The 25,118-nt window shown below is 39.1% G+C and overlaps 1 protein-coding gene and 1 long non-coding RNA gene across 3 annotated transcripts in view; both read right to left on the minus strand.

The window, feature by feature from the left end:
• LOC121726067 (rho GTPase-activating protein 42-like) overlaps positions 1 to 24,801 on the minus strand; it is a 40,803-nt gene extending 16,002 nt beyond the window's left edge. The window contains exons 1-12 of one of the 2 annotated variants that reach the window (XM_042113295.1): positions 24,397 to 24,801; positions 21,467 to 21,624; positions 13,768 to 13,839; positions 11,924 to 12,025; positions 9,827 to 10,042; positions 9,023 to 9,097; positions 8,643 to 8,736; positions 7,728 to 7,825; positions 7,092 to 7,399; positions 6,494 to 6,687; positions 3,646 to 3,751; positions 3,322 to 3,570 (exon numbers count right to left, since the gene is read on the minus strand). In XM_042113295.1, coding sequence (XP_041969229.1) covers positions 3,322 to 3,570; positions 3,646 to 3,751; positions 6,494 to 6,687; positions 7,092 to 7,399; positions 7,728 to 7,825; positions 8,643 to 8,736; positions 9,023 to 9,097; positions 9,827 to 10,042; positions 11,924 to 12,025; positions 13,768 to 13,839; positions 21,467 to 21,624; positions 24,397 to 24,556 — 1,832 coding nt within the window. In that variant the 5' untranslated portion in view covers positions 24,557 to 24,801. Of the gene's footprint in view, positions 1 to 3,321; positions 3,571 to 3,645; positions 3,752 to 6,493; positions 6,688 to 7,091; positions 7,400 to 7,706; positions 7,826 to 8,642; positions 8,737 to 9,022; positions 9,098 to 9,826; positions 10,043 to 11,923; positions 12,026 to 13,767; positions 13,840 to 21,466; positions 21,625 to 24,396 lie in introns of both variants that reach the window. The other variant, XM_042113294.1, reaches the window with a different exon arrangement.
• Positions 15,863 to 21,208, minus strand: LOC121726068. The gene is made up of 3 exons (XR_006035480.1): positions 21,197 to 21,208; positions 16,641 to 16,644; positions 15,863 to 16,038 (listed from the first exon to the last, which is right to left on the minus strand). It is a non-coding gene; the product is annotated as an uncharacterized LOC121726068 (long non-coding RNA).
• Positions 24,802 to 25,118: the final 317 nt, after the last annotated feature.

Consider the following 25,118-nt stretch of genomic DNA (forward strand, 5'->3'; position numbering starts at 1 on the left):
TAACATTATGATTTATGACACGAGAATTTTATATATACTAATTATAATTTATAAAATTTCTACATAGCTATTCCTTTGTACCTGTTAGTACCCGGCCATTTTTATTACTACTGCCTACTACTGACAGAAACGATTCGCAGCCGCGAAGGCCGCGGCCTTATGCGCTCGTGGTATAAAATACGCAATACAATCAATGAATACAATAGTACCACAATAGTAGTTCAACTAGAAAGATAAAATCCTCGAAGGAGAATTATTAGTGCGGAGCAGATGGCCGGGAGCGGTGCCCGCTAAAATAGTCCGTGCGGCGCAGCTATACGGGCGACAGTCGCGTACGCCTCGCCGCCCACCTGGCGCGCGCGACGCGGCAAAAACTTGTTGCACACCTGTGACTTGTGAGGAGGCGCGCCCGGCCCCGACCCCGGCTAAAGCCCCGCATGTTTGCGATACTTTCCTATATTTAACTATGCATAATACAAGCCACCATCGACATAAATCGACTTAAATTATATGGAACAATAAAATCGCTACTATTGATTTGATATTATGATATGATATACCGTTACATAAGGTAAAAGCACTAATGGCAGACGCTTCAAGGAAACATAAAACATTTGAATGTTATAAAATGTATATTTATGAAAATAAAGGATTGCTAACTTCTTCCATAACTTCAGTAACTCTTACAAAATAAAACTATTATAATTATTCTCTGACAAATCAATTAAAAAATATATTATTAGTCTTTTTGTAGACTTAGTCATAACAACTAATAGATGACATCACAGAAAACGAACATCACTAATTGTGCTAATAGTAGACACCAATATGAACTAATAGTTGACATAGAACATTACATTACATTTTTCCTATTATCAGATATTTATTTGCCGTTTTTCAAAAAATTTCATTTACTTCATCATAGTAACTACATGTATATGAAATATTATCCACTCTTCTTCCATGCTAAAACTATCTTTCCTTTTATTTTTATTTTTCATATATTTTTTCCAAGAAAATTTATTTTCAGTCTTTAGTCTCCATGCTTCTCTTGCCTCTTCTTTTTTTTCTTTCTTTTCTCAGCTCTTCTTTTACTACTAAAAAACTAAAGCAATCGATTTTTAGATCAGACAAGGTCTAATATGTCAATTTTTAGGTACAGTAGTTCTAATTTGTTAGCTTGTTAATAGAATTATATTTTCAGAGAATATTGATGATATTTGCAGTAGAATAAACTACAAAATAACTTTAGTATGTATTGCAAAACTAAAAGATGAGATCCATGTCATCTATTAGGTTTTTTACATTTTCAAGAACTAATAGTAGACACCCTTTATATTGTTAGGGAAAATGGATAAAAAATCATAAATAAACATTAATTAGTGTATACAACATAACCATTAATCCAATGAAATCAATAGAAATTACAAAAAATCAAATAAGTGTATTCAAAAATTACGTGCAAAATTTCGCCTTCCCTAACCTATTTGCTAAATTGCCGAGCGCGTGTTGACGGCTGACGCGGTCACATTATTTACGAAAACTGATCCCATTTCAAAATTTTGTTCCCGAAGGCGTCCCTAATATATTTTTTCACATCAACAGATAGCTTGAGAAGCTTATAAAATTTAAAGTGTTGAGAAAAAATTAGAGTAATTCTTATTTTTATGGTATTTTTGTCGTAAGTGTCATCTATTAGTTCCGTATACCATTAGTGCTTTTACCTTAATATGATTATTATGATTATTAAAAAAATGTGTTTCGATCTGCGCAGAACGAACTTAAAATTTGTTTGAGCGTTTTGAAAGTCATTCACTCAAAAACGATTAACATTATAAAAAAATCTTCTAAAATATTCAAATTGTTATTAGACTAGCACGAGTCGGCGCATGAGTACCGAAAACTATTCCACCTCAATTTTTTTATACGATTCTCTTCAAATTGCCCTCCTGATGATATAAATGCATGTTGCCAGGGCGCAATCCGGTGCCATATTGTTTAAACAAACATTGTTTAAACAATTGCAAGGAATTGATATTTTTCAACCGGACAATTTTTTTTATATTCTTTATTGAAATACCAATAAAAAAGGTCCTATGACTTTTCACGATAAAGTTAATATTTTTAAAGATATGAATTTTTAAAGGTTTGAAAAATCTCAAATTTGGGTACTATCGACCCAAGAAAAATATATTAAAAAAAAATAATGTCTAAGTTATATATATTTTTAAATTCTCTACTTATACAATATTTAATAATATTATTAATAGAGATTTAAAAAAATTTCATTGTTTATATCTTTTTAGGGTTCCGTAGCCAAATGGCAAAAACGGAACCCTTAAAGATTCGTCATGTCTGTCTGTCTGTCTGTCCGTCCGTATGTCACAGCCACTTTCCTCCGAAACTATAACTCTCTACTCTAACTTCTAAAGTAGGGGCATGATAAGTCTAAAAATAATATATGATGTACATTACTATAAAAACTACCAACGAAAATTGGTTTGAACGATATCTAGCAAGTAGTTTTTTTTTATACGTCATAAACAGTAAACCTTAATTTAACTTTCATTTAATTAAAAATATGAAAATAAATCAAAAACCTCTTAATTTCATAAAAATAAACCTGCTGCGGAACCCTTCATGGGCGAGTCCAACTCGCACTTGGCCGGTTTTTAACTTTGACCAAAGATTTGACAGTTTGCATTAGGGTATACAAATAGGGAAGTTACCTAACAAAAATTAATACGATATATAACGATACTTTAAAAATATCGAATCACTTCGTAAAGGAATTGCAATCGAAATTATCGATTTCGTACTGACCTTTCAGTGGGTGCCGGCGATTTGAGATGGCTGCCCTTTTTACCCGACTGCCAGGAGGGTTATTATTGATTTGATTTCGATTCAACAGAGTCAATCTCTATTGACATAAGTTCCGTTTCATGCATATGACTTTTTTCAAATGTTTTCGTAACAATAATTTTATACTCCTATTTCACAGTTAATATTTATAAAATTTATTAATAAGTTAGTATTTAGCATCTTTTCATTTTTATTCATTTACAATTATAGGAAACATTTGTTTTTGTAGATGGAATATAATTTATTACATTTTCATTTCTTTTTTGTTTTCTTGTAAAAAAAACCCGTAGCAAGGAACATGAAAACTGTCACCCATATCATCTTAGAACGCACAAACTATAATATGTAATAATAGCACGTCGGACGACCAGTGCAGCGCACTACGTGTGCGAGCCACATGTACGTGCTATGGAAATTTCGTCTCGACTTCTCGATTAAATGTAAGGCGGCAGCACTCACCCCATGATGCCGTTGATCGAGCGCGGGTGGAGGGGCGCGGGGGGCGGCGGGGGCGCGGCGGGCGGCGGCGGCGGCTCTGCGGCGAACACCACCTCCAGGTGCTCCAGCAGCGCCTCCACCAGCACGTTGTAGAACTTCAGCTCCAGGATGGAGGCGACGGTCTCGCGCTCGGCGCGCATCAGAGTCGGCCCGAAGCACACCGCCAGGTTGGACACCGTCATGAGGTTGCGGTCGCTGCGCGCGGCCACGCTGCGGACACACGCGCGGTCAGTGCGGGCGGGGCGGGGCAGGGCGGGGCGGGGGTGGGGCGGGCGGGACACTCACCTGCGCAGGTGCGTCAGTACGGCTCTCAGCAGCTCGCGGTTGGCGGGGGGCAGCGCGCGCACCAGGGCGTGCAACGCGCACAGACGCTCCTCCCGCCGCTCACATTCTGAGCAAGCGAACCACAGCTAAATAACTGATGACTAGAATTGTACGATTTAGCCGGCTAAAAAATTTGGTTAATCTAACGACCCAATCGATCGCTTGTACTTCGACTACTTAGGCCTAGGCTAAGGCTAATTTTAAACTGGCCATCATAACCTAAAGCATTGCTTTATATTTAAACTAGAAGTCCCGCGCGGGTTCGCCCGCGTAAATTAGGAATTTCACAGAAACCGTACATTTTCGAATAAAATAGCTATAAATACTCCTTTCACGTGGTCTACTCTATATAAGTGCCAAATATTGCACCAGTAGTTCGTGAGATAAACCATTTTTAATATTTTCCCCGTTTTTACCACATTTTTCTGAGTTTCTTCGGTCGTATTAGTCTTAGCGTGATAATATAATATAGCCTATAGCCTTACTCGATAAATGAGATATCTGACACTGAAATAAGTTTTTAAATCGGACCTGTAGTTCCTGAGATTAGCGCATTCAAGCAAACATACTCTTCGGGCTTATAATATTAAGTATAGATTTTTTTTTAATTATCGCTTGACAAACTCGAGCCTCGATCTAAAAGACTATGAAAAGGCTCATAATCATGGGACGATGCATGGTATAATATTATTGTAGTGATGATGATGATGATGAATGTAATTTGCATAGTAGCATAATAATATGCTTTACGTTCTTAAAACAACGCCGAAACTCCCAAACTTGTATTTATAAAGAATCAGAAGTTCTCTCAGCACCTCCCGAACCACGGTATACCAGGTATAAGTCGGTGCAAAATCTTACTTGTTTGTAGCATATGCGTAGAATACTTCTCACGAAAACGAAGTCACCACATGTTTCCCCAAAAATTTTGAGGAGTTCCCTCGATTACTTATGGATCCTTCATCAGATCACCACTTTTGTGAATATAATACCAAATTGGGATGATACCCTACATACCAAAAGAAAAATTTTGAAAACCGGTTAACAAACGGCGGAGTAATCGTTGAACATAAGAAAACGAACATAACACCTCCCCCATTTTGAAAGTCGGTTAAAATTGTAGCCTATGTGTTATTCTGATGTATAAGCTCATTTATTGTAAAGTTTCATTAAAATCCGTTCCGTAGTTTTTACGTGAAAGAGTAACAAACATCCATACATCCACACATCCATACAATCATACATCTATACATCCATACATCCAAACAAACTTTCGCCTTTATAATATTAGTAGGATTGACATAATCTATACTAATATTATAATTGGGAAGAGTTTGTTTGTTTGAACGCGCTAATCTCAGGAAATACTGGTCCGTCCATGTTATTTTCTTCGATTTGGACTAAAACTATCGATAACATTTTAAATTTCGCGTTGCATTATAGTGAAACTTTTTAATCGGGTACAACCGACCGCCCGGTGCAAACGAAGACGTACGCGTCGCGCTCCTGCAGTCCCCTCGTGACCACGGCCGTTGCAACACGGCCGAAACGTCGAGAAAAAGTATGTACTCGTAGTAGCATTACTACTTAAATAAGTCGCGTTAAGAGGAGTCCACACCGCCCTTTTTTCCATACAAACGTTGTCCCCTGTTTCCTCCCTGGATAGTGCTAGTAGAGTTATAATTTTTTTCCTGAATATCAACGGCCACTAATACAATGTCCCTATGTTTTCTTTTTTTTCATAATTTAATTATTAAATAAGATATGAACGTTCAAAAACCCAAAAAAATGGCCAGATTTTCCGCTGTGTTCAAACGTCCAGAAAACAGATTTGGCTAGATTATACATAAAAAAGCAAAACATAGGAACACAGCTCAAGCCTTTTTTAAATCTTTAATGAAAAAAGTACTTAAATCGGTTAAGTTTTGGAGAAGGAATCAGGGGACAACGAATCGTTGATTTTCTGGATTTTCTGCAGTTGTCTCTATCGCGTTCTGCGGTATAGGCTTGAGGTAAGGGAGACAGCTATAGATATTACACGTACTTTTTTTTCATTTCTCTAGCCCCTGGTGTATCCTCTTAAGTCCCGATTAAAAAGTTTCATTAAAACTATCGAGCAAAACCGTATGCGAGTACTTAGCATTAGATAGGAAATATTATTTAATACTTTTTAGTTCATATTATTTCAACTTTATAGGATTTTATTATTGTTTTTACCTTGGAAGTCGGTTTTAATTTTTTGATAAAAATAATAATGTAATGTTTGATGCCCTGAAGGGGCGTGTGTGGTCCCAGTATCAGTATCTAGCCAGCAGATTCGACATTTTCGGATTTCTTCGGGTATGATGCTGCACCCTTTGCCTTTAGATGTTGCTAACACGATCGAAAAATTAAAAAAAAATCGACGTCCACGAATCCCGGTGTCACGTTTTTCAAAGATATAGAACTCAAAAGTTCCATCCCTAGATTTAGTATTTTTACCAGTGTTAGTGTTGATGATTAGCTTTCTCTTAAAGCATCATGCGCTTGCAACATCGACTTAGTTTAGTCAGAAAAAAATAAAAACTGAAAATCGATTTTCTTTGTTTTCATGGCCCTCATAAGCCGACATTTTTGTATGTCCTACAAATATTATATAGCATGTTTTTGTCTAATCTTTACGAATTTTGAACTATAATAACTTTTCACTTTTTTATGGACGTGGGATTGGGATTTTCTTTTTGAGACAATTCAAAAACTATTCAAGCGAGACCAGTATTACACGATGTCCGTTTTTTGGATCGAAAAAAACACTGTGCGATGTACTCACTAGCGGCGGCGAGGAACTGCGCGTGCAGGCGGCGCGTGAGCAGCGGCTCGGGCAGAGCGCGCAGGTACGCCTTCAGCGCGGACGTCAGCGTGCGCGTGTCCCACTCCAGCGGGTCCGCCAGCGCCGCGCCGCCGAGCCGCCCCGCGCGCGCCAGCCCCACCAGCCGCGACACCTTCGACGCCACACCCGCCACCCTGACAAGTGACACACCACCACCGCGTAATACATAACTAGATCGGCGGTCACTACGTGAGATACGTGGCGCCGAAGGTTTCAAATACCTATATTTCGTGAGCTTCAAAAAGCTTTTTATTCGTCGATACGTGTAACCTTTAAGCTCTTATTTTAATGAATTCTCCGCAAAATATAAAAAAATAATCTCGTTTACTATACACATTTCGGGAGATATTTTAACATTTTAACCTAAATCGCGTCATCTAAAAATTCCTAAATAGTGTTTCTGGTTCTTTTTCGATACGAACAATCGGACGCTCGTAATTAAATAACAGGCACAAGAAAAAAGTATTGTCGACTCGCGTACACTAATTCGAAAACGACGCTCCGGAACTGTCCCGGACTGTGATATTTTATGGCCCACCTGTAGAGGCCCTGCTCCTCGAGGCCGCGCGCCTCGATGGCGGCTATCAGGCGGCGCACGAAGGCCGCCCCTGCGTCGTCGAGCGGCCAGGGCGCGGGCGCGGAGGGGGCGACGGCGGCGGCGGCGGGCGGGGGCGGGTCGGCGGCGGAGGCGTGCAGCGCGCGCAGCCAGGCGGCGCGGTCGCGCTCGCCCAGCGACTGCATCAGCAGCGGCGGCCGCTCGCCCGCCAGCGCCTCCCAGCAGAACCGCCGCTCCGCCTCGTTGGCCTCGCGCGCGCCCGTCACGCACACGCTGTCGCTGGCGCCCACCTGACACGTCACATCGTTAACTTTCGATCGCTTCAGTAGGAAATAATAGTACCAGTTGTATATTTATTTCGAATTTCGGTTCGAAAGTCTCGCGATTCGAAAATATGGAAGGTCACGTCGCTCGGGTATTTATTTCTTAAAAAAATCGAAAAATGAATGTTCATCTTCGCAGCGACGCGGACGTCCCGCCGAAACCGGAGTGACGTCACTCGGTATTTTACAAAACTTTCCGATCCACGTTTCTTCAAACTCCTATGTTTATGAAAAATAAATATCGCTCGATGAAAAACTGACAAAAATTGTTAACCATAATAAATAGTGCGGGCACCGTTTTGACGTTGATCTGGTTGTAGGGCATCAGCGACAGCAGCCGGGAGCCCTGCTCGTACGTGCAGTAGTGCTTGCTCCACGCCGTGCCGAACGCCTCTGTAACAGCGGCCGCCGGCCGGGTTAGCACACGTCACACGTCACACGTCACACGACATACGACGACGACCGATCGTTCATTTTGCGGAAAAATCTATACCGACACATTAAAAAAGACAGCCCTTGAATTATTATAGCTCTCTTCGTTAGGTTCGTAAAAAAGGCACATAAAATATCTACTACGAATAAAATATCAACTAGGTATGATGTTGGTAAGTATAATATTATGTTTTTAATTTTAGAAGGGTACGTAAATGGGTACGTAAATTTTCGAGAAATTCGGTTATCTTTATTTATAAACAAAAATTTGAAACCGCTTCACAGTAATAACAAAATTAATATTCCTATGATTAATGTCAGAAGACTCAATCTTCATAATATTGAAGTAAATAATAAAAGTATAAAGTAAAGTTTGACGACCTCTGTGGCTCAGTGGTGAGCGCGTTGGTAGCTCAAGCCGGGGGTCGCGGATTCGAATCCCGTCGACGGAACAAAAAGTTTTCGAAGTTCCTGGGTCATGGATGTGTATTATAAATATGTGTATCATATAATAAAAATCTTAAATGTATGTATAGTATAAAAGTATTAAATATATTTCCGTTGTCTGGTACCCGAAACACAAGTCCTTCAGGTACTTACCACGGGGCCAGACTGACGTGGTGTGAAGCGTCTATAGATATTATAAAAAAAAAAAGTATAAATTATAAATAAAAGCAAACTTTAACAAAATTTTGTTTTGTTAAACTATAATACTGTATAAATGAATAATTGTAGTATTACTTATCTGAATGAAGGGTTAATAAAACGTGTCACTTACTCTTCTCCATGAGGAACAGATATCCGGCTCGCGCCACGCCCCCCGCCCCGCCCGCCGCGCCGCCCCCCTCCTCGCCGCACTCCTCCTCCTTGCTCTACGACCAAACGATATTATAAAATATATTTACTTTATCAAAGCTTCCGTACATTCACTTAGCGGGCCCCTAACGAGCAAGTTCATTGACCGTCTAGGGTTGATATTGAACATCGCGCTCCTTCAATCTAATTGTCGAATAAACTGTTCAATAAAATTGAAGCGCGATATTGAGGGGCCGGCTTGGCGTTCTTTTATTGTTACAAAAATACTAATATGGAGCTGCGCGGGGGATATTAAAATGAATCGGCCGGGTAGGACGTAAAGCGGTGTAAATGACAGCTTACCATTTGTCGCATCTCCATCATCTTTTTCATGAGCGACTCGGTCTGCTTGCTCGTCTCCTCGAAGTTACTTCGCGTCTGAAACAAATTAAATTCGTCGGACGCGCTCAGTGCTCACGTCCCACACGCTCATGCGCACGCAGCAATACACACACGCGCACGCGCACCACTCGCACGCGCACCACTCGCACACGCCATGCACCAGTAAGCGTACTCCACACTCGCAGTCAGTGTTGCCAACTCTACTGTTTTAAAACAGTAGAGTTGGCAAGCACTATTCTACTGTTAACAGTAGAACAGTGCTCTACTGTCCACCACTTAAATTATAATGTATGTGAATCCTGTAACATTGTAGAAGATGACTATATAGAGTGAGCCTTTTATTCCACCAACTGTTTTTCAATGATGAGCTGCCGTTTTTATGGGGTTGGCAACACCACTCGCAGGTCACACTCGCTCACTCCAACGAGCTTAGACCCTGGGCCGACAGACCGTGTTTTGTTACTTGTTAAAATGGCCTCACAAAAACATTAGTAAATCAGTTACACAATCGCACAAAACTCCGTCACCTCGGGGGGAGGCCGAGGGGGAGGCCGAGCGGGAGCACTGGGAGCCGGTGTACCCCTCGACCGATCATCTGCGATTCACAAAAATGCACATGAGACCAAAAATATATGTACGTAATGTAATTCGATAAAAAACCAATTTGCAAGGGTCCGTCTAACTCGGTGACTCGTAAGTACGGCGGCGAGAGTGTCGCTCGGCCGTGGTGGGACGGGGTGTGGCAGAGTGGGGCGGGGTGCTCACCCGCTGGATGCGCAGCTGCAGGTCGCGCACGAGCGGCTCGCTGTCGGCGTGCACGTCGTGCGCGGTGTGGTGAAAGGTCCACCAGCCGAACACGAAGCCCAGCAGCGTCTCTACCAGTTCGAACTTCTTGCGCTCCTGCACCGCCTGCAGCTGGAACACGTACTCCAGCGACGCCTGGCAGAAGTCGCGCTCCGCCATGTCCATGGCCGCGTCCGCCTGCACGAGTTGCGAATAATTTTTTAACCGATACAAACAATAGTTACGTTATCTTTTTGAGCGGCTTCGTACCAAGTCAGTAGCCACATATGCAGTATCCCTGTATAAGGGAAGATAGTTATTGTTAATCTACATTCTACACTAATATAATAGGAAAACTTTGTTTGCTTGTTTAATTGTAATAAATAGGCTCAAAAACTACACACAGACATACAGATTTCAAAAATTCTTTCGCTATTCAAAAGTTACTTACATTATTCACGAGTAACATAGGCTAAATTTTATGTTGGAAAAAAATAGGGTGCCGTAAGATATTTGGGTTTTTCGGACACAAGGTGAAAATATCAACCAGCAAAGTTACTTATTTTGCGTACGCTGTCTAAACTATAAAAGATACAACCATAAAAATATGTTCGAATTGTAGATCTAATAAATATCTACAAAAAAGTCCGCGACACACTATGTCGAGTGAGGCACAATAACCATTTTAAGGGTTCAGTAGTCAACAAAGAACCCTTATAGTTTCGGTCTGTCCGTCTGTCCCCGGTTTTTCTCAGAGACTATAAGACCTAAAAAGCTGTCATTTGGCATGAATACACATATCAATGATGCCGACAAAATGGTACATAAAATCTTAAAAAAATATTTTTTATGGTAAGTACCTCCCCTTTTTCGCGCCCACGCCATCATGTGGAGTGTCTTTGGAAAGATTTTTTTATAAATAAAATAAATAAAATAAATAAAAATTGTTTTATTTCTGAATAAATTTGAATCAAATATTTTCAGAATGTTGAACTACATGTTGCCTACCACCGTTTCGGGAACTAACCCTATATATTATGAAAACTATATATTATGGGTATCCATTTGTGAAATATTAAGTTTTAAAGTGGAAAAAATTATTAAGAGTCCAGTGCCCCCCGCCCCCTCTTCTACCTAAACGGCTAAACAGTTGTTTCTGGAAATATGGAAAAATTCACGGGAGTAGGAAATATCCTGAATTGAAAAGGAAAACTATCACGGCTGAGAAGACTTCATATTGAGTAATAGTCGATCAACTAAAAACAATGTATTCGGCGAAGTATAAAGGAACTTTTCGTTCAAATTTCTTTAAAAGTAACTGAGATGATGTTGTTAGTAGTGTAAAACACGTTATAAATGTACAATCATTAACCATACAAAAAATTTCGAAAACTAACGGTACTACGGAACCTTATATTGCGCGTGGCCCAACACGCACTTGGCCGGTTTTTTAAACTTTATATCTGCCAAAACGCGATGAAAACGCGCAAAAGACGAGCGCATCACGCATCATGTCGGTGTCTGTGAATTGACCTGGGAATTATTTTGACCGTATCTTTCCTGGGCAGGCTTTTTGCAGCGGTAACCGACATCAACGCGGGCGGAGCCGCGGGCGACCGCTAGTTTTTAATAAAAATAAGCGTTTAAAAAGTGGATCGGAACGTTTTTTATAAGTAACACAAAGTGACGTCCAACTCGTTTTGGTAGGAGGTACATTGCTGATTTCTTTCTTTTTTGTAATTTTTAAACAACAATTCAAGAGTAACGTCGTCACATACTCGTACATTATTTCGTTAAACAATTAGTTTGAGACCTCCACGCCTCCAGTACACCGACGCTGCGAACTGCGAAACAGCGGCGAACCGATTTACTGTCGATTTTATTATTATTTACGACTATCAACTATGGCTTATAATTTATATTGCATCGCGCTCTATTCCTGTTTCGCAGATTTTTCGCGTTCGGTTCGCCGCTGTTTCGCAGTTCGCAGCGTCGGCGTACTACGTTATATTAATTTAACTATCTAAGTTATAATAAAATGACTGTATTTTTCCCTTTCATAGCTCGCAGCGAACATACCTCCTGGAAAACGGTCTCTGGCTTTTTCGTGGAAAGGGAAAGGGTGCGCTCCTGACTCTGGCAAAATTTAGCAGTCTTCTTGTCGAATTTCTTTTTTCCTTCCTGGAATGTTAAAAAATATTATATACTTATTATAGTAGAATTTTAGACGGTTTATATCTGAGATCACCAAACTGTAAGAATTAAGAATGTAAGTCGTAACTCTAATTAATGAATCGCTACAGTGCGACCGTACAAGTTCAAAAAAGTACAAACGCATCATCATCAACTTGAGACCCTCTCAAAAGGCCGGCCTGGACACTCTACCCCAGGAAAATTAAACATTTGACCTCGGAATAATTCGCATAGAGCTGTAAATTGGTAGAAACGTTAAATACACCATTATAAATAAAACCTCAAAAGTCCCCAGTGATCCTCCTTAAGCAAACATTTTTATTCAAGGTCAAATGTCAAAAAATGAGGATTTTCCTGTTTATTTTTCAAACGGTACATTTTATCATAAAAATATGTAGGACAAAAGTGTAGATCATAAAATTCTCTACAAAGAATATCGCCTTTTTTGTGTACGACTTTCTAAAGCTGAAGAATTTGTAGAACTACTGGTTCGAATTGAAAAATTATTTTTGTGTTGGATAGTCTTAGATATCGAGGAAGGCTTTGGGCTATATAACATCACCCTGCGACCAATAAGAGGGAGGAAAAAGATGAAGATGTGAAAAAAAAAACGGAGAAAACAAGTTGAAAGGGCTTATCTCACGAACAGCTAAATCAATTTTTATATTATTTGGCACAGTTATAGAATAGACCACTTGGAGGGACGTAGGCTATTATTTTTTTTTTGAGGAAAATGTACGGTTTCCGAGTTTATAATAAAAGCGGGCGGAGCCACGCTTAACGTCTAGTATAGTATGTAGTATAGTACATACTAGGGTAGTTTGACATGTTCTCGGCCTGACATACTTCTGAGTGCCTTGCAAGCGTACTGTTGCTCTTCGCGACTCTAAAAGTAAGATTTGGTAACGGTAATAAGTCACGCAGAAGTACGTCAGTCTGTGAACAGCCCTCGTATGCTGTAGTACAAGAAGTTCCGCTCCGTCCTGTTAATTATACAGTATTTCACAGAAACCGTACATTTTCCCGAAAAACAGAATAGCCTATGTCCCTCCACGTGGTCTACTTTATATATGTGACAAATAACATAAAAAACGCTTCAGCAGTTTGTGAGATAAGCTCTTTCAAATAATTTTCCCCGTTTTTCCACATTTTCTCTGTTTCTTTGCCCCTATTGGTGGCAACGTGATGTTATGTAGCTCGAGTCTTCCTCGATAATAAGAGTATCCAAAGCAAAGCGAATTTTTCAATTCAAACCAGCAGTTCCACAAATGTTTTAACTTTATAATATAAGTATGATTTCCCAAACTTTAAACCCGCAAATTATGAGGTTTTGTTAAAATTATGAGAAGTCGTATGAAAAAAGTGTCAGAATATTTTTTGTAGAGAATTCTATGATCTACACTCTTGCCATACCTATTTTTATGATATAATGTATAGTTTGAAAAGAAAACGGGAAGAACATAATTTTCATACCTTTGACCTTGAATATGTTTTTTTGCGGACCCAGCGATCCGCTTTGAGGTTTGAGGTTTTATTTATAATTGTGTATTCAACGTCTCTATCAATTTTCAGCTCTATGCGAATTATTCCGAGGTTACGATTTTTTGCGTCTAAATAGACCAGACTACTCGGCGTCGGTGCCGCTCCATTACTCCTATCCTTGTGTTCCTATTTGCCCTTGCACACAGCGACCGTGCAGTGTGGGGACGGGGGCGGTGTGGGGGCCGTACCTTGACGGCGCCGATGTGCTCCTTGCGGAACCGCTCCAGCGGCTGGATGATCTGCTCGTGCGCGCGCCCCAGCTGCAACACACGCGCGACCAAGTTATTTATCATTCAACGACACTTCCCTCAGTCGATACGTATACACTATACAGGATGTAACGAAACAGAGCGATAATACTTTAGTGCAGCGCTGATTTCATGACGTTAGGACGTTTCTCATAGAAATCGATAAGGTCCCGGCGGGTCTCAGGTTAAGTTGAAAGCGTTTTGAAATTCACACCCACCAGCAAAATAATGCAGTCGTGGTGACAGTCGTGAAAATTTTTCCCCTTTAAATCGCTAATTTTGAAGAACGTAATTATTTTTAACTCTGGTGGGGGCCCGCTTCAGAGATACCAAAACGTGTCTGTCATCCGTGTAAAAAAAGGTTGAGTACCAATGTACTAACAGTGTGTCGCGCGTGTCTGGAGGTCGGCGCCACGTACGTACTACGTACACGTGTGCGGTGTGGCACGTCCCGGCGGCGTAATTTACGAAGGCTATATCAATTGAGTCACAAGCCAGACTTTAATAGATGAGCTTTTGTTTATGCATATTACTCGACAATAGCTTTTTGCCTTGATATTTTCAAAGAAAAATCATGGACAAAACCTAGTACTGTATTATACATATTCACTTAAATAGAAAAGCTTTTGTCGATAATATATCTTCAAACATTACGTACGAAAAAAACCTAGTCGAGTAGTGGCTCACCGCCATATTTGTTTATACTTTATAATCGTGCCACAGCCCACACTATAAGTATGACACGATCTGACTGTTACGGTTACCAACTACGTTTAAATTGTTAAAATACTAAGGTAATCGTAAATTTCATAAAAATGATGGCTAAGATTATTAAATGAGTCATTAAAATAAGTGATAATACTTTGGGGTGTGTACGTGTTCCTTGTAGAGAGTTCACTGTGAAAGTAGCAGCGCTGAAAGACCAAATTTTTTTTTTTTACTTTTGTATGGGGAAACTCGTAACGCTCTTATTTTTATAACACACTGTAGACTGCGTTTTGTATTTTACATTAGAGGTGCCTAACTACTCTAGAAAAAATATTATAGTTTTATTATTAAGTATTTGTACTTGTCGCATAGCGACATGGATATGTCATATAGCGACATCTATTAGGCGCCTTTGTTACCTTTACGTCTAATCGATTGCGATCGCTTGAATAAAAAATGAGGTTGGCAGCGCCATCTTTTAGCAAATGTTGTAGACTGATTAATTCTCTGCTGAGATATCTGTTATTTTTATCAGATATTTTTCCTTTTTATTAGACTGTTTATTAAGTAAATAAAGGGTATTGTTTTTTTTTATTATCTTAAGATATATTTTTCATATCCTAAATAAAATAATGACCTTCCACCTTTGTTCCTTGACAGTTACCCTGTCAACTTTAAAAAAATATACCAGCTCGGGGGTATAAAAACCCTCCGGCTCGCTACATAATCCTTTTTATTCCTTTTTTTAAAGGTCCCCGTTATAGGTGAGTGAGTGTTTTGTGTGTGTCCGTGGAATTTTCCAAGGTATTTGTCTTTTAATTCCTTTATTCTTGTAATCCAGCTTTATTCTGTATTTCGTTTTAATTGTTGGCGAAAAGCATATTATTGTATTTTGTCTAAATTGTAAAATCTTTTCTTGTGACCGACCACGTGTTCGTCAACTTTCTTTGTTTCAACTTTTTTGTAATCAGTTCAACTCTTAAACCTTGTAAAAGTAGATTTTATTTGAAATATTAACTGTATTAAGCTCTTTACCGTGGTCATACTATTTTATGTTTTAATTGTCATAACAAAATTGGCCATGACCTAGTTATGGCTGTCGTTGTCAAAAGTTCTTTAACCTTTTGTTGTTGTAGCTTTTTCTAAATTTTATTGTTTCTTTTGATAGTTTTTTTTGTGAAATTAATGTTTGTGATGGACTCCGCAACCACGTGCTCGAAGTCTTCGGGTGGAGAACACGTGCTTGCGGGGGGTCATCAACAGCGTGAACACCTGTCCTAAGACTCTGGTTCGGAACATTCCAGGGGTGCTCGGTCCCGGACAACTCAACTCTGCCCTGCTCGGTCCCGGACAACTCTACTCCCGGACAACTCTACTCTGCCCTGCTCTTTCCCGGACAACTTTGCCCTGCTCTGTCCCGGACAACGGACCACTACTATCTTGCAGCAGAGTTTGGTCGCCTGGAGCCGACCACGTGCTGCTCATGCCGTCTGATTGACGCACCTACCGCACACTGAACTAGCTGCCACCGACGGGGTCCCAAACACCTCGGCACCAACAGCTGGCCGTCGACCCTACGCCTGTCCGGTAGATCTCGGAGACTTGAGGAGCTGGAGTCCCCCACGTCGCTGTCTGATCCCAAGATAAGTGTAGTGTCCCTACCCGTGAATTCAAAGAACCCCGAAATAGACTGAGGCTAGGCTTCGTACCCACCTTACCCGCTCTCCGTCTGACTAGGTTTCTCTTCTTTTTTCTTTTTAAATAAATTTGTTAAATTGTTTAATCCTCTTTTTTATTTCTCTCTTCTCTTTCCTCTTTTTATTGTCCCTGCTCTGGGCCAGGTGACAATTGGCGCCCACTCGGTTTTCTTTTTTTTTTCCCAAAACTAGCCTCAGTTGTTTCGCGGTCTCTCCGTGGTTGCGGGTTCAGTTTGTGTGTGTGTTGTGCCGTCCTCGTGCTGTACTGACTGTTCGAGTAAGTTCTTTTTATTTATTTCTTTTCTTGCTTTAATTATTTTTCTATTTTTACTTCCCTGTATCGGCCCGGGGTAAGAATTGGCCGCATCCTGCTGGTATCCAGGTTGTGTAAGAGGCAGAAACTGATACCTCTCTCTGCACACAATATTATATTTATTTATTGTATTCTTTTTATATTATTCTTTTATATATACCTTTATGCTAAAAAGGTGTATAGGTACTTTTCCTAAAAATTTACCTGAACTTCTTACAGGTTAATTTTTCTCTTTTGTATTGGGGAATATACCTCTAACTTTTGTGGCGCTGTGCCTTACTAATTACTTTTAAATATTATATATATTATCACACTACACTTCACAGATACACACCCCTACACACCCTCACTCACATACACATACATTCTCTTGCGTACACAGCAGTGTTACCTTCTGTAACACTTATGTGTTTTGGCTTTTACCTTTTTTTGGCTTTAATTTAACCTTAACTTAGGAATTCTAAGTTAAGATAACATATCTAACCTCTAAATTCTAAATTCTCTTTGCCTTTGTTTATTACTAAATACTTTGCCAATTAACTTTTAACTTTTAAAACTTTTAATTTTTTTGTGGCTATAACTTTTAATTTAAATACTATATTTTACTTAAACAGTCAGTCAGTCAGTAACTTGTCTTGTCCTTTATTGTCTTTGTGTAAAGTATTAGGTTATACAATACTTTATACTTACTTAATTTGTTTTAATTTTGTTTTACAAAATTAGTTTGTTTTTTTTTTTTGAAATCTACGGACACAATATCTCACTCACATTAGGGTTCTCTTTTTATTGCTTAAATTTGACTTTGGTAAATTTACTTAAATTTTCTTTAATAGCTTAGCATAAAAGCTTGCTATCTTTAAATATGGCGCTACATATAACTTGTTTTATTATTTTTTTTTAATTTAATTTTTAATAGAATTTAAATTCATAATTTTGCCTGGAAAAATAAAAATTCTCTTTTTTAAATTTTTTAAACAGGGCTCTCTTAATTTATAGTCCTGTTCTCTTATAAACAGGGCTCTCTTTTATAGTCCTGTTCTCTTATAAACAGGGCTCTCTTTTATAGTCCTGTTCTCTTTTAAATGGGGCTCTCTTTTATAGTCCTGTTCTCTTTTAAATGGGGCGCTGTTATAGCTCTGTTGTAATTTGGAAGGCTGGTAGTTTCCACGTTGTAGGTTTCTGCTGTACATTATTTTATAATAATGATGTATAGTTTGACTTGCGTTGCTGTACCTCTATTACGGACGGCAATGCTTAATGTGTGATAGGTTAGCGTCTTTGGGTCAATTATTGTGACCAGATGCACAATTAGATAGGTGAAGTATGTATGCGATATATTATGATGATGTATGAATGTATGTGAAGTATGGTGTGAACGGAGTATGCAAGGGTAGTCAATTTTATCTTCGGCGCGTGTTAACTTAATGCTGGCATCTGAATCTTCCAACTTTTTGGCAAATATTTAATCTTTATTTTTCCAAGGCCTAATAAATCCTGTTGGGTGTTGTCCTTCTCGTATTCGTAGGATAATACTCGTGTGCTAGGGCGTCTCGTGTCCAGTCTTTGTGACCGAGCTGCAAAGTGAAAGTTGATGAATGTAAGTGATTTATGAATCTTTGGTCAAATTATCCGCGCGCTGACACAAGAATTGTCTCAAAATTATTATTTTTTTTTTCTTTCCCATTTCACCATTTTCCCCAAATGCAATTTTTTTTTCCCCCATTTGCCCCATTTTCCAAACTTTTATTAGTTTGTACTTTTTTTTTCCTTTTTCCCGAAGGGCTGTTAATCTCTTTTTTTCCAAAGAGCTGTTTCTTTTCTCCCAAAGGGCTCTTGATCTTTTAGCCTTTTTTTTTCCAAAGGGCTGTTATTATTTTAGTTTTTTCCTTTTTTTCCAAAGGGCTATTTTTTTTCCCCTTTGTTTTTTTTTTTTTAATATTTTTTTTTTCCCTTTTTCCCACTTTCTAGCTTTAGCTATTTCAGGATTTTTCATTTATCATGAAAAATCCTTAGCTAGCGAGGGGGGATATGTCGCATAGCGACATGGATATGTCATATAGCGACATCTATTAGGCGCCTTTGTTACCTTTACGTCTAATCGATTGCGATCGCTTGAATAAAAAATGAGGTTGGCAGCGCCATCTTTTAGCAAATGTTGTAGACTGATTAATTCTCTGCTGAGATATCTGTTATTTTTATCAGATATTTTTCCTTTTTATTAGACTGTTTATTAAGTAAATAAAGGGTATTGTTTTTTTTTATTATCTTAAGATATATTTTTCATATCCTAAATAAAATAATGACCTTCCACCTTTGTTCCTTGACAGTTACCCTGTCAACTTTAAAAAAATATACCAGCTCGGGGGTATAAAAACCCTCCGGCTCGCTACATAATCCTTTTTATTCCTTTTTTTAAAGGTCCCCGTTATAGGTGAGTGAGTGTTTTGTGTGTGTCCGTGGAATTTTCCAAGGTATTTGTCTTTTAATTCCTTTATTCTTGTAATCCAGCTTTATTCTGTATTTCGTTTTAATTGTTGGCGAAAAGCATATTGTATTTTGTCTAAATTGTAAAATCTTTTCTTGTGACCGACCACGTGTTCGTCAACTTTCTTTGTTTCAACTTTTTTGTAATCAGTTCAACTCTTAAACCTTGTAAAAGTAGATTTTATTTGAAATATTAACTGTATTAAGCTTTTTACCGTGGTACAGTACGGTACAGTACGGTACTTTACAACAGCTGGCCGTCGACCATACGCCTGTCCGGTAGATCTCGGAGACTTGAGGAGCTGGAGTCCCCCACGTCGCTGTCTGATCCCAAGATAAGTGTAGTGTCCCTACCCGTGAATTCAAAGAACCCCGAAATAGACTGAGGCTAGGCTTCGTACCCACCTTACCCGCTCTCCGTCTGACTAGGTTTCTCTTCTTTTTTCTTTTTAAATAAATTTGTTAAATTGTTTAATCCTCTTTTTTATTTCTCTCTTCTCTTTCCTCTTTTTATTGTCCCTGCTCTGGGCCAGGTGCTCAACAAGTGTGTAGTGTGTACCTGTTTCCTACCTATTAAAAGTTCGTTTGTTTATAGTTTTTTTTTGTCACTTAAATACAGAATAGAAACGTGCAATTTAACAATAAAATAATAATAATTTCCATGTAACTATCCACCTACATATTTTTAAAGCTAACGATGACGTTATTTACCATATCGGTATCAAATTGAATAGCATTTGTAGCTGTAATGTTAGAAAGAATTTAGCTAACAAAGTCTAGGCGATTTCGATCATTTTCTGTACTGTAATAGATTAGGATATTGACAAGTTTTTGTGTAACAAAAGCTAAGCCAGTTCAGTTCGCGCTTTCACTCTGATTGTATAGCCTTTGTAAATACGCGTCCCGGCGCGATGCGGCGGGCTCGCAGACACGCGCGCGCCGGCTCCGACAGCCCACTACGTCACAACTCACGAGCGTGCTATGACGTCACGAATCACGACACGTTGCCTGCCGCTACCTCATTTGTCATGCATACCGCGAGCGTGCGACCCGCGCACAGAAAGTTAAGCAGACTTGAAAATGCTCCTATATTTTGTTTGCACTATCCTAATAATAATTAGGACTCCTAGTCCTTAAGTGTGGCCGCACACGGGCCACACGCGACAGCCACAAACGCCGCCAGTCGCCACAAGAAGCAAGAAAAGGCACAAAAGTAGCGGTCACCGGCGTCAACCGTGTGCGGCGAGTCCATATTTAATTAGTTTATTAGCCTATCCTTGGATCACATGTATCAGTAATGTGCAAATTATTATCAATTATCATAAACTAAATTAGCTTTTATCAGTAGTAAGTATTAAAGAAATGGTCGAAAATATCTCAGTTACGAAAATATGAAGCTTTATTTTTTTACTTTTATAAAGTTCCTACAAGCTTACCTAATATCTTTAAATCGTCAGTGCTTTACGTGGAAGCTTATTTAGGGTATACTTAACATCCTCTATCTTAATTCCGATGAGATTTCAATATTTGAAAATAACTTTTTTAACCCACCACGAGAGAAATCTGATTTCTATACCATGATGACTAGACACATAATATGGAAAGCCTATACAAGCTTAATCTGACACGCTCGAGTATGTCGTGAAATTCCCTCTTGGGCTCCCCTGCTAGAACTTCGAAGCCGACATTGGGCGTTTTCACACTGCGACGATAACGACACGACACGATAGACACGATGTCGGCAATCGGCATGGCCGGCCAGACGCGCGGCCATGCCGATTGCCGACTGTATGTGCGCCACAGACTCGATCACACAAAAAGTGTTCCGTCTGCGATCTCCCTAAGGGACAACCCACACGTACCACAACCACACCACGTCGCAAGTACAAAATGCCGTCAAGCAGCATGGTTACGTGTGAATGTCGCTGCAGCTTTTTTTGTAGTTGCGTTGTAGTACCGACAAAATGCCGACGTAGTTACGTTGTCGACAGTAGTTGTGATGTGGTTACACGGTACGAAAGTCAATGAAACTGAGGGGGGAAGAGCGCGGGCGGTGTGCGCGCACTGTCGTTGCATCGACGCAAAGTTGTGGTTGCGATGTGGTCGGCATCACAATTCACAAGTAATATTATGTATTATGTCTATATAAGGGCCAACTCACACATACCACAACCACACCTCATCACAACGACAAAATGTTGTCGAGCAGTGGTTCCGTGTGAATCGTGTCGCTGCAGCTTTTTGTAGTTGCGTTGTGGTACCGACAAAATGCCGACGTGGTTGCGTTGTCGCCAGTGGTTGCGATGTGGTTACGTACGAAAGTGTGGTCGTGGTACGTGTGGGTTGGCCCTTATATAATTATGATGTAACGTCTTTCGTCATCGAAACAAACGAAGAGCTCATATTATCAGTAGGAGTGATAGGAGTTGAGACTCACCATCCTGTCGCGCTCGTCCTCGATGGTGCGGATGAGGTGCGCGAAGTGGTGCAGCGAGCGGCCGATGACGCGCTCGTCGTCCGTCATGGAGGCGCCGATGCACGCGAACTCGAACTGCTCCATGCTGGCCGCCAGCGCCAGCTGCGCCGCGCCCAGCCCTGCCGCCGCCCGACTGCGTTATATACTGACACCCGACATGCTCACCTCCACTACTGTCTGTTACCTCTTCACGCCCAAACCGCTCAACCGTAATCCTTGGAGCCCCCGGGCCCCGGGTGAGTCAGACAATTCTTTTCAAATTTTATATACTTTTACCATGCATTGTATAAAATGACAAATACTCTTTACCACATACTTAATATTATGTAAAACCTGATTTCGAAAAGTTTAGATTATAATATATATAGACATGCGTGAAGGAAAAAAAAAGTCAGTTGGGTCCACTATACTGCCATGCAGATACTAAAGTGCAGTAAGGCGCATTTCGTGATTTTCCGTTTTTGATATATTCTAAATCTACATTTTTTTCTCTTTCTTTCTGGCTTACTCACATTATCCTACGTTAAATGTAAGTATTTTATTTTTAACTACAAAGTTTTTTGAAAATGCAGTATCTACCCCATTTTACCGCCAAAAATATATTATTGCTATATAAATCGCAGTAAAATCACTTGCTGCAAGCATTTTTTTGTAATTTCAGATTAAAAGGCAGTAAATACAAATAAAATACTGTTTTTTAAATAGTTCTGTATACACACACAGTCACGTGGAAACCTAATTAAAACGCTGTATATGTTAACTCCATACAAACAATTTTACTGCATTTAATCAGTACTAGTGATTACTAATTAAAATGCAGTAAATTCGGGTATAATACTGCATTTTAAAAAGTTAATTGCTATATTGATATAATCTATACTACTTACTAAAATGCAGTATTTGTATAGTATTCTTAGAAAGAGTTGTATGTATGCAATTCGTACAACTATCTTTTACAAAAAGATATAAGTACTTGCAGGCTATATAAATCATATTTTGATTTTCAATTACTGCATGGTGAGGTCAATATTAGATTTTACTATATCAACAATGGTTAAAATGACGCCATATTAATTAACGATTCAGATTTTTTAATAAATTTTTAGCTTAGAAACGAAGATCAAATGAAAAACGCATTCTATTTGATTATTAAAAATAACATTTTCAAATTATTATGATGTTTCATTTGTATGCACTACTTCTTTTATATTCCAGAACACAAAACTAACTAAAGTGCAGTAATGCACCTTTTTTACTTCGTTTTAATATGTAATTCTCGTTTTTTTCTGTGCAGTAAAGGGGCCCCAAAAATATTAATGCCTGTAATAAATTATTCATGGGGTTTTCAGGGCATTTTTTACGTCTAGGGTTAAGTTTACATTATTCACTTTGAGATAAAGTTGACAAAGAATAAAACAAATACATTTTAATATATTTTTTTGCGTTTTTAAACTTTAAATGCGTTTTTCTCCTAATCATGATTTTGCACTTACTGCGCTGTAGTGTCTGCACGGCAGTATATAAGTAGTATGAAATATATCAATGGTGTGTAAATGACAATGCACACAAATGACCCACTCAACAATTTGATAAAGCACACAAAGACAAAGTTTTGGTAATGCATTGTTGTGCCTGTTCACTGTTGTGTGTTGGCGGTTGATATGGAGCTGGGACTGATGTCACTACACAAACATGTTGCAGTAACTGTTTTAGAATATTTTGTGTTAAGTATACAAGGAGATTTCTATTTTGCTGTGTCATTTAACATAATAATATTATAACCTATGCTCATATGCAACAGCATCTTCCTTTTTAAGGGGTTCCATAGTCAACAAGGAACCCTTATAGTTTGGGTCTGTCTGTCTGTCTTTCTGTCTGTTGTCTGTCTGTCCGTCGGTCTGTCCGTGGTTTTACTCAGAGACTATAGGACCTACAAAGCTGTAATCTGGCATGATGCACATATTATATTAATGACGCCGACAAAATGGTTTTTAAAATCTTATTTATTTTTTTATGGATCTCCCCTACACATCAAGCGAGGATGATTTTTTTTATTTTGCTTCCACATGTGGGGTGTCGTTGGATAGGTTTTTTAAGAATATTACAAGTACATATATGTATTCATAGATTATTTACCGATTTAAGGATCCATTTGTAAAATATGAAGTTTCAAAGCGGAAAAAATCGTTAGAGCCCTTCTACCAGCTAAATGGTTGCTTCTGGAAATGTGAAAAAATTCAGGGAAGAAGGAAATATGCTGAATTTAAAAGGAAAATTATCACGGCTAAGAAAAGTCTTATATAAGTAATTGAGTAATACAAAATTACATAATATGCATCTGGACTCTGGTTGCACTTCAAGAAACAAGCACTTAAAACAATGATATATATTGACTATTATTATTTAATTAAAAAAGTCTTATATTTATATTTTAATAAGTGCAAAAATTGTATAACAATCAATGTAGGCCATAAACTTACTTTCTTGATTTAGCTTATCATAATAACAGATATAGTGTTTGTTATCTCGCTTTGGAATTACGTACATATTGCTCGATAACAGCTCCTCTTATTACTAAATAAGTTGCCAGATTTAATTTTGAGACTCATAAAAATATGATCTTTATTTGTGTAAAAATGCAATGAATGTGAATAGACAATGCTTCAACTATCAAGGGCGAGGCTATTGTGAGGCTGTTGCTGGCCACATGATGTCACACAACGAACACTGTGCACTCATTGTTATCACCGCAGCAGTTATACAACCGTGAGAGCCGTCAGCTCCGCCCTCGAGAGACCGTAAGGCTCGCGCACGTAAACGTGACACAATATTAGAGCATGGAAACTACTTCGTGCAATAATGGTCATAATAGTTTAAGCCTACGAACTCACGTTTGGCCGCCTGCACGACATCCTTCACTTCCTTTATGAGTCTCTTGATTTGCTGGCTCGTTCGCTCGAGCTCCTTCTCGTGGCGCTGGAGATTTTCACGGAAGTGCGGGCTGTCTGCGAGACACTCGGTGAACTCCAGCGGCTGCAGGCCCACGCCCATCCTCGCCCACTGTCTGCGCGGAGCACCTGCCTCACGGTCGCTCTACAGACACTTTCACCGACCTTCTACAGCCATGGTGCCAGTACACATCGAAACTGCGAGCTCACAGACGACAACACCGACTATAACACGATATTTGTGTAACTATACTCAAAAACATACGAAAATATGACTAATCACACATCACTGATAATGAGTAGATATACAAAAACATTATTATAATTATTATTCCTCTGACATTAATCACATACGGGCCACAGATAGTTTATCACATACGGGCCACAGATAGTTTATCACATACGGTACCTAGGTACCATAGATAATACAGATATATTTATAGAGAGTACCTACCTCAACAAAAGGTACAGTTCGACACGGCCACAGATTAATTTAAAGCGCTTATTCCACTTGTCCTATTTAGGAAGTCCTAACTAGGATCCTACAATATTTAGTCAAGTGTACATTTAGAAAGCTAGGATCATAAATCGAAAAAAAATGTTGCTCCTGAATGACTAAATCAGTGTTGCCAGATGGTTTCAACCTATTTATCTGTAGTGGGAGC

The sequence above is a fragment of the Aricia agestis genome, chromosome 4 (genome assembly GCF_905147365.1).
Source record: "Aricia agestis chromosome 4, ilAriAges1.1, whole genome shotgun sequence".
In the NCBI taxonomy this organism is placed as follows: Eukaryota; Metazoa; Arthropoda; class Insecta; order Lepidoptera; family Lycaenidae; genus Aricia; species Aricia agestis.